The sequence below is a fragment of the Acyrthosiphon pisum genome, chromosome X (assembly GCF_005508785.2).
Source record: "Acyrthosiphon pisum isolate AL4f chromosome X, pea_aphid_22Mar2018_4r6ur, whole genome shotgun sequence".
NCBI lineage: Eukaryota > Metazoa > Arthropoda > Insecta > Hemiptera > Aphididae > Acyrthosiphon > Acyrthosiphon pisum.
In genome coordinates, this window is record NC_042493.1 from 78,636,788 (window position 1) to 78,646,911 (window position 10,124).

The 10,124-nt window shown below is 32.3% G+C and overlaps 1 protein-coding gene across 2 annotated transcripts; it reads right to left on the minus strand.

The window, feature by feature from the left end:
• Positions 1-59: 59 nt before the first annotated feature.
• LOC100158783 lies at positions 60-9,070 on the minus strand. 2 transcript variants are annotated; one of them, XM_003244847.4, is made up of 9 exons: positions 8,917-9,070; positions 6,348-6,486; positions 4,838-4,950; positions 2,940-3,089; positions 2,738-2,853; positions 2,043-2,344; positions 1,650-1,939; positions 1,333-1,556; positions 60-958 (listed from the first exon to the last, which is right to left on the minus strand). In XM_003244847.4, the coding sequence occupies exons 1-9, from the start codon at positions 8,978-8,980 to the stop codon at positions 671-673; spliced, it is 1,686 nt and encodes a 561-aa protein (XP_003244895.1). In that variant the 5' UTR covers positions 8,981-9,070; the 3' UTR covers positions 60-670. The 2 variants fall into 2 exon arrangements, with proteins under 2 accessions (XP_003244895.1, XP_001948450.1); XM_001948415.5 differs by lacking the exon at positions 4,838-4,950 and adding an exon at positions 5,444-5,574.
• Between the last annotated feature and the right edge of the window lie 1,054 nt (positions 9,071-10,124).

Consider the following 10,124-nt stretch of genomic DNA (forward strand, 5'->3'; position numbering starts at 1 on the left):
AACAACTAACAATATGTACGATGTACAATATTTCCTTTGAGGTAAATATAAATTAATAATTATTATGAATTACATATATTAATATTTGGTATCCATTATTAAATAATTTATTTTACATTTGTTGGTGAAACGTTGCGATATTTATACTATTACACTATTATATTAGTTGAATCGGTCGACTCAGTTACAGTTACAAACCTAATAGTTTACGAATAATTAGGCGTGTTTGTTAATAAAATATTTTCAAAAATAAAAGTAAAAACAAAAATAATAGTTTATTGACACTTCTAAAATTAATTATACAATATATATAAAAAAGTGCAATGAATTTTTTCAAATTGCTCGAATGCTACTGTATTTTACAAGGTATTTTTTCCTACAATTATATTAATTATCATTAAATGAAATCATATAATTTATCAAACACACACAACAAATTTGTTCAAATGAGCAAAATTAAATGTAAAAATACAAAATTAGAAAAAAAATGAATATAATAATTTAAGTAAACTTATAATAATATTGTACTCATAATAATTATTAGAATATTATTTTTACATTCAAATTTACTTTCTAACGAATATAAACAATGAAATGTAGAGCACGAAACAGAAAAAAAAATCACAAATGATATGTCTTTATTTTAGCTGACATTGGATTTGAATTGTGACTAGACGTAGTGATTTTTGTTTTTAAAGTTCAAGTGAATGTTTCGCTTTCTCCTCGTTGAAAATCCGTCACCAGTGGGATCTAAAATCCATGGGTAATAATTGGGGCATTCCATGCAGGTGAACAGTCTGATTGTCTCTCCTGGGAGTTCTCTTGTGGTCAATGGGCAAGGATTTGATAGCGAGCAGAAAGGCTGTCCTTTGACGTCGCATTTGCTGTTTTCGTCTTTCCATTCAGTGAAATCTCTCATATTGTCCAATTCAGTTGGGGTTTGCATCCATTGAATAACCTTTAAAGCACGAAAACATTAGGAATAAATATTTTTTTACCACCGAAATTTGTGTTACGACGTAGAATATTAATACTATAATATATTTTTTTTTTCATGTGTAGGTACTTAAAAAATTATCACTTGTATAGTTGTATACTTGTATACTTGTCACAAGTATACCATACAACCACAAGTATACCATAAGTATGTACAACTTATTGTATTTAGTGAAAACTTTTAGGTAGGTAGGTCTAAAGTTATTTCTTATTATAGTAGGCATATTATTACCCTAATGCCTTAGTTTATGTCACCATATCTAATTATTATTTTCAGTATCTCACTGTAGGTACCTACTTAATGTCACATTATTCAGGTATAAAATGGGTACTTACTTGCAACATGTTGACGAAATACACGTCGTTTCTCTTCAGCATTTCTTCAATGAACTTGATCAGTTCATCTTTAAATTCTCGTTTGCTCTTAAGCCATGAAGCGTGGAAGTGTAATCCCAATGGGGCACGGTTGGTAGAGAAATGACGATTGAAGTTGTGTCTGAGTAAGCGTCCGAACTGTTCACCAGTTTGGATGTTCGAACAGGAATCGACCATGTGACAACCTATAATAACAAAATACGGTCGGGTTGAAGTATGTGAACCATTTTTCTAAATACTTTTCATTTGGGTTTTTTCCACCGAATCTAGTCACAAACCTGGCAGAGACTCGTCGAAAGTTGGGTCGTCACGTCTGTCCAGCTCGTTCATGACCATTTCCCATACCGGATGGCTTCGGCTAGGACAGTTCTGGGCGTTACCGTTACACTTGTGTGGCATCCTGAAGAACAGGGTGTATGGCCAGATGGGAACTCGGCCCAAGGAGGCGGTAATGGAAGCGTCGTACACGAAGAACTGGTGTTCCATCATCTGGAACTGTTTGTTGCCACCGACTCTCAGGTACGGTGCACGGATTCCGACGATTGAACCGTCAGAGATGTTTGCGAATCTGTGTAAATACGGATTAAGATTTTTAAATTAAAAAAACTATAACGTATTGACACGCATTAATAAAACGTAATATTATATTAAAATGGAAAGTATATTATTACCTTTCTGTAATGAGTCTGGCTCCAGCCATCTCGGCTAACCAATCGTCGTAAGATCCACCGGTCCAGTATTTCGGATCATCTTTGTGTGTCAACGAGAATACGGCGATCTCGTGTCCTTTACGGTGCAATTCTTGTATGAATGCATAATTGCTGTACTTGTGCGACACGAAGAACGTTCCTTTGATCGAACAACCGTTGGGGTTCATTCGGTTTGGCAACGAGTTATTGAAAATCTCTTCGTACAAATCCATGTTGTCAACATTCACGGCACCGTTGAATGTAATAGTGATCAACTGAGGTACCTATATACAATTATGTAAAACGTTTATTAAAATACGATTCGTTATTAAACTCTGTTGTTAAATTAAATTTGTATTTTTCAATTTATATACCTATAGATATACCTAGGCATTGTTATAAAAAATCGATTTATGTTCAATAAATATTTTTTCATTTATTCAAGAAACAATTAAAGACAATTATAATTGCCTATTAATTTGATTAGAAAAAAAAATATGAATGTCTGTAGACTCCAATTAGTTAAAAAAAAAGTCTTAATATTGGTAATATTTTGTTGAAATGGTCTTAAATCCTGGATATTAAAATTTTTTCCAGAAAAAAGATTGAAAAAGAAATTCAAAATTGATTTAAGCATATCGTTAATAGTATTGTAATATATACTTATATAGTTATACCTGACTAGGTTCCAATCCACCGGGTATTCTGGTACCGTCGGCTGAGCAGAAGCAATCAGGCAACACACATTGGTTCGGATCACAATCTGGCGCACGGTTCGGGTCAGTTTCCACGCCTAAAGTCACGAATATAAATTGTAAACGGTAATCGATCACGTTACAGTTCACCAGTTGCATAATTACTACAACCGATAACACTTACTGCAAGCGTTTTCATCAGACTCGTCCTTGCAGTCGGGTCTGTCATTACAGAAAAGATCTTTGTTTATACATTCACCGTTACCACATTGTAATTGGTCCTTTGGACATACTGGTTCGTCTGTTTTCAAATTAGGTAAAGCTTTTCTGGGTTCTGAAAATAATTTAGGTTATAGATTTTCAAACTTCAATTTATTTATGTTAAATTATAATATTCAACGCCAATATGAATATTGTTACTATTTAATAGCGTTGGTTTCATCATTTAAAATTCTTCTTTAAATAAATATTTTGAAACATATTTTAACAACGATCTTGGTAAAATATGATACAATTTTTAATTTTATATCATTCTTCAACTCCAAAACATTTTATGGCGTTGAATATTATTTTAACTGTAGGTACCTTGTAGTTATTAGGTACCTACTTAGTAATTACTAAAATTTCTAATTAAGAAAAAGCGATGGAAATAATTATAAGAAGTGCAGTAATATAGATAAATGATTACGCAAGAACGTTTTATAATGACTAAAAGCATTTCTTTAATTTTATGAAATGGAAGTTTTTATTGTATATTTTAACTAACTGAATATTTTACAAAAGGTACACACCACCAACTAATCTAACGATACAAATTTAATTTTATTTGCTACAGTATATTATAGTTTATTGTATAGTTTTTAAATTAATGTGTTATTATCATATACATTTTCATACCAATCTTAATTTGGTAGTTAATATTTTTAAACAATTTACCGAAGAAAGTAACTATATATTCTTAGTCTGGAACTTATTGCTGTTAAATTTAGTATTAATCTGTTTCGTAAACAGGAATACTGAAAGTGATTAAGTATTTTTTTTAACCCATTGAAGAATAATGTTCTTTTATGCAATTTACAGACCGGTTGGTCTGTTGCCATACCTTCGTGCTGTTAATAATTATCGTTTCGAAGAATATATTCTCGTAATATCAAACACCAATGTCTAAAAAAACCAGAAATCGATGCACACTTTAAATCGTTCAGTCAATTCGATGATTCAAGTTTTGTTTTATTTTGAAAACTCGTTTTTAATATAATTAACTTTTTCTCTAGGCGACTAAATGAAACTGGATTGTATGTGATTACGTACCTGCCTGTATGTTGCATAAAAATATAAGTCACGTTCAAGCATGTACAAGATTCGTGATTTGATTGAATATCGTGATCTTAAGATATCTAAAGAATCTTTAGTCGTTTATTATGCGTACAAAAAAAAAAAAAAAAATCGAAACTCGTATTTATATACGTCATTAATTATTAATGGGTGAACTTTTTATTTTTTTGGTGATAATATATAACCTTTGATATCAAAATTTCTTTAAAAAAAAGTAAAACCTAATCTTGTAAAAATAAATTTAAACAATGAATTATCTAATTGAGTAACGTATTGACTGTTTTATATATACTATGTACTATAGTTAATTATTAATCATAATTCATGTTGCAAGCTGTAAGCATGTTAGCGTTAGTCTTATTTTCTTTACAAAAAAAGTTGTTAAAATAATAATAATAAAGCGCATGCAAAGTCAATAAGTAATAAAAATGATTTTATAATCGTTTTTAAACTAAAAAAATTGTATAAATGGTAATACCTATACAATATACTAAAGCTACATGCATCTTCTAAAAAAAAGATAGAAAAACACGATTCCGGGATTAATTCTAAAAAAGCCTACCTGTGTTTGGCGCACAGGTCTTTCAAAACTACTCAACTAATTTTCTTTGGTATAATAACACAAACATCCACATAAAATAATAGACATAACATATTAAAATATGTTAATTTTTTTTTGTTTTTTTTTTTGCAATGTACAGTTCACACTCTCGTCCTTCACCTCTAAACAGTGATATCACCACTTACTGTCCAAACGGTTACAGTTGGTGACTTTACCCTTCCAATCACACGTCTGCTTATCTACGTCGAATGCCAAACCAGATGGGCAAGTGATTTGTTTTATACCGGCTTTAGTGCACCTGAAGGAAAAAATGCGTTCATGCTATTTTTATGTTAAAAAAAAGACATTATCAAATTTAACTTAATTTCACTTTTTTATGACGTTCAATCGATGGTATGCTGAAAATTAATTTATTTTAGCCAAAACAAACAGATGCAATGCATGTAAGGTTCATATAAATAAGACACCATTAAATATATATTTATAATATATATATAAAAAAAATATATATACCTATCGACTTTATATTATAATGGTTATGTTAGGTATTGTTAGTAAAAACAACGAACACGGGCAAAGGCATATTTATGATATTCGAGGCAATTATAATACTAGGTAGTAGTGTCCTTAGTATGTGTATATAGTACGGATGTGTATTTCGAGCTGCGCAGACTTAAGATTAGAACCAGGGCCCATTGGATTTTTTTTATATTGATTCAAATAAAACAGTAGTGATGCGTATGTCGCTTAAAGCCCGTAGACCACCTTCTCCGGCCGTTCGTCGTACTTACTATCTAATTTGTCACAATTTTTCACACGAGTTTTCCAATCGCAAGTCTGACGATCAATGTCAAAAGCTAATCCTTGAGGGCATCGGACGCCCGCGAGACGGGTAATGCCGTTCTCGCCTGCTTGGTCGCACCTATTGTGGGCATCAATCATACCAATAAAACAAATACAAAGTTTTCGGACATGCACTGAATCGACCTACGCGTAATCTACAACTAATGTTTTGGTAGGATTTACAAAAAAAAATAAAAAAATGTATACCAAAAACTATTAATTGTTTGATTTAAGTAAGAATTATATTATATAATATAATATATAGTCATATAGTTGAAGTACCTTACTAAGTATATTTACGTTTTGATAAAACGTATACAATTGTCGCAGTGAAAATATTTTGTAAAAACATAACTAAATGTAAGACAATTGATTTAAATTCGTATATGTGATTATAGTGTGGGTAGGTATTATTTATTAGGGTCTTTATTATAGTTATTGGAATTTCTAATACCTTAGCATACTACTGTTTGCTTTATTATTATTATACATATATATATATATATTATTTTTCTCTAACGGCTTGCATTAAGTTAAAAGCAAAACGTGTATGCTGTATAAACTAAAAGATGTTTTCAAAAATCTAATAGTATATTTGTCGCTATCTTGAGGTTAATCGATTGTAAAAACGACGTCATGGTAAAGTTTACGTTCACGGTGGACGGCTATACGATGATGTAACGGAATGAATAATAATTATTCAATGTTTTCAACATTACGCATAAAGTTATAACTTATAAGTGATTGACACGTCTATTAGAATAATATATTAGTTTATAAATAATATTATTATTTATTAGACACGAGTTTGATGTATTTATACGTATTTTGTTTATAGTTTTAAATATTTACCTTACGACGTCCCTACAGTCACCTTCGGTGGACAAACGAAAGTACTCATCAGCTGGTCGGTTTTTACACAGTTCATCTACTGATTGTTCGTCACCTTCGTCAGCTTGACGTTTCTCTCTTGGTGTCATAAACCCATTGCCTGCATAAAACGAAATTCAATGTTTCCATTATAATTTATACATAATATCTTCAAACAAAGAAGAATTTTATTTAATACACGTCACCCCCAATAAAATAAAATAAGTTAAATAAGAAAATAATTTTCCACCAATTCAGAACTCCAGGTCACCCAGGTTTATTCGCAGTGCTTAGCGGTACGATCTTACTATAAATACGAATTAATTTATGTTTGTTGTACTGAAATGTTACACTGTTGCAGGTATCTTATTATTATACGATTTAATATGAGCTGTTCTTAAACTTCGTAGGTGCACCCCCTCACACGGCTCACGCATAATGATGCACGGCCTGCAGTCGGGTCAGTATATTTATTGTGAAATTCAAGAGCTAAGATCTCTGTACATTCTTTCAGGTATAGTCGTATAAAGACACTTTTGTACACAGTGTTTGGAGTAAAAAATACTAACAAGAAAACAATTGAACAAGTCGCGACTGATCAAGGTTGGTGGCAATGGTGGCCGTTGGCGTCAGTGCCAATAACACGCGGTGAATAGATAACACAATAATAAATTCTATCATATAGGTACATACCGACAAATCGTCGATTATTATACCTATACTTTACAATATACCATATAGGTACCTACGTGAACATTATATTATGCGTATGTATTAATAATGTGTGTGTGTGTGTGTGTGTGTGTGTGTGTGTGTGCGTGTCGTGTAGGTACTCGTGTGTGGGTGTGTTTGACATATTATTTTCTATTCTGTATTTCATCTGTTTTATACACACGAGTGTCGTTGTATTTCTCAGCACAAAACACTATAATAATAGTTTAATAATAATACAGTTCTATATGTCTGCAGGTTGGGCTCATTGAACGTGTAGCGGCCAAGTCACGTAGCATGGCCGTGGTGCCCATTGTTCGGGCAACGCGCGAGTAAAAGGCGTTGGAAATCGTTGATATTACACAGGTGTATATTATGTGGTTCGAGTGGTGACGAAAAGAGAAAATAATCGGTCGAATCGCGAGTCATAAACACATCATATATACTCTCAGATAGACCCACTCAAATATGCGTATATATACCTGCTACAGTATATTGAATATAATAATATATGATATATTATCTCGTCATGTTCGATACATAAATAAATTAAATTAATACGTTTGACTTGAACCACTTTCTCGAACGACAAGGCGAATAAACCTGATATAGGTTTGCACCGACTCCCTCACAAATTAATTGCAAACGACGTCAATGGAAAAATGATTTATAATATTAATATCTGTACAAAATTAGTAATTACTCTCTGATTATTCTCTTATACGAGAAGAGCGTCCGTGTTTAATGTATTCAATTCATTACGAAAAAAAAAGAAATTCCAACAGAAGTCCATAATATACAATATCCAAAGTCATTTCGAGAATTTAAGTGATCAAGATTACTGATTATTCGATCCAAGAAAACGTGACAATCGAATACGAGACACGTGGGCAACATAATATTTTAATATAATATGGAATGTAGGACTTAATATTTATATCGAGAAAACATAAAAATGATACCGTTAAATAGGCGAATAGCACAAAAAATACTGTTTATCAATGATTTAAATACGATAAAATGATAAGTAATGTCGAAATAGTTTGAATATCTTTGCAGTACCTGCCTTCATTTCATGTACCTACCTATTTGATAATAACGGAGGTGTATAAATCGCAATTGTGCAACGAACAAACGAGAGCAACGAACTCGATTACTTTTATTTCGCTCACGAGTTGCTTTCTTTTTTAAACACACTTTACTGATACGCAAAATTCAAAATTTCCTTGAATATAAGTTATATTAATATAATAATATATAACTGTCGGGCTATCTTGGGATTTTGTTCGTTGAGAATCGAAAACGATAATAATAATATGTAGAATCCAACTGTAATACAAACATTTGCTATCTGGGGGAATTGACGACGGCAGTTTTATATTTAATCCTGCTGCACAATTCGCATGCACGATCTATATCCCTATTCTCTATCTCTATATCATATATTATAATATATGATGTGTATCAGAAAGTCTCTCAGAAAATACTCAAAATGTGTGGATTGTGCTCGAAAAAATGTCCGACAGAAAGAACGATAACAGCCGGAGTATAACGGACAGCCTTTGAACTCGTTTGGAGTGTAAAATTATAAAATACATAGGTATAGACCACTATATTACTATAGGAAGTACCTATATACCAATACTACAGTGGCGAATCATAGGTAAATACCTATATCCACGATGACTGTGGATTGCGATGGCAAAAAATCGAACATTGTAATGTCGTGTGCATATAGGTAGGTATCGCATTATTATTGCCATATATAGAGTCGTCGTCTTATAATATTATATTTATAACAATATACATATAGATATGTATGTACATATTATATACTTACAGTTGTCAATGGCCTGCGACAGGCACATCAGGAGCGCGACGGCCAGAGCAGCTTTTCCCGTCATCGCTACTGCGTGTGGGTTCGTGTAATGAGCGACGCGGACCAACACTGTCGGTGTATAGGTAGATATCCTCGGTCCCGTCACGTTCTCTGCTAGCCGTCTCCCCTATCGAAACGCAACGTAAATACCATAAGAACAAATACACGGGCGGAAGGCTGGTGGGGAAGCAGCTAGGTGGACGATTTTCCTCCTGACGGGAGGTCTTTTTCGCCTCCCCCGCTCCCGCGAATATGCCGCACGTTTCGCACGCCGTCTCTGGCGCGCATGCGCCGCCAGCACGCGCACACTTTCACCACGGCAGCGACGACGCCTTGACCACTGTACAATGTTATTATCAGGTATACGATCGTGTGGAGGCGCCTGCCTAGACGTATGGTGGGCTATAGCTGTTGCTGTAGTTGCTACTGCGATTGATGCGATGTATACGAGTATACCTATCCTATAGAGCTACATAATACAAACGACCGATGTTGGGCTGTAGTAAGCCGCAATAATGTAATTATTAGGTATTTATAAGTATCAGGTACTTTCCGAGAACCTATATGTATGGAGCGACTTGCTTTCAGAGTACTGCAGGCATCGAGACTTATAGAAATATAAGAATATGGCTATTATGACATGAGTTAAAAAAAAATGTATTTTTCGAATTAAATAAAAGCACAGTTTAAAAACGTTTAGGTTTATTGATATACTTGAATCATTAAAATATGACAAATACAGTGTAATAATATAGTACAATATTTCGTTATTATGAGAAGAAAATATTTATACAATATTATTAATCCAATATTCATTATTCAATCACTTTAAAATATTCACAAAATATTATAATTTCCCTAAAGCTATGTGGGTTAGTATTTAATACTCAAGCATATAGGCAAGTTAATGATAATTTTTAATTGAGTTAAGTTAAGTTAATAGAAAACATTTCAAAAAGCCTTAAGTCAATGGTTATCATAATTTTTTTGTATTTTAGTTAAGTTAAAAGTTATATGGAAACTTACAACTAACTTATTTATTTTAGTTATCTAAGTTATTTTTATTTTTTTATATATACACAGCCATTTACCTATATATGGTAGAAAATAATGAAAAGTAAATGTTTATGTACCTAATATGCATCATCAATAATAATTTTATTATACTT

Bases quoted from the DNA above. Each gene is read 5' to 3' on its own strand.
- LOC100158783 (XM_001948415.5), bottom strand. From the start codon at position 8,980: ATGACGGGAAAAGCTGCTCTGGCCGTCGCGCTCCTGATGTGCCTGTCG. The intron at 2,854-2,939 runs GTAAGTGTTATC...TCGTGACTTTAG, and splicing joins GTCTGATGAAAACGCTTGCA to GCGTGGAAACTGACCCGAAC. The intron at 959-1,332 runs GTAAGTACCCAT...CGTGCTTTAAAG, and splicing joins ATTTCGTCAACATGTTGCAA to GTTATTCAATGGATGCAAAC.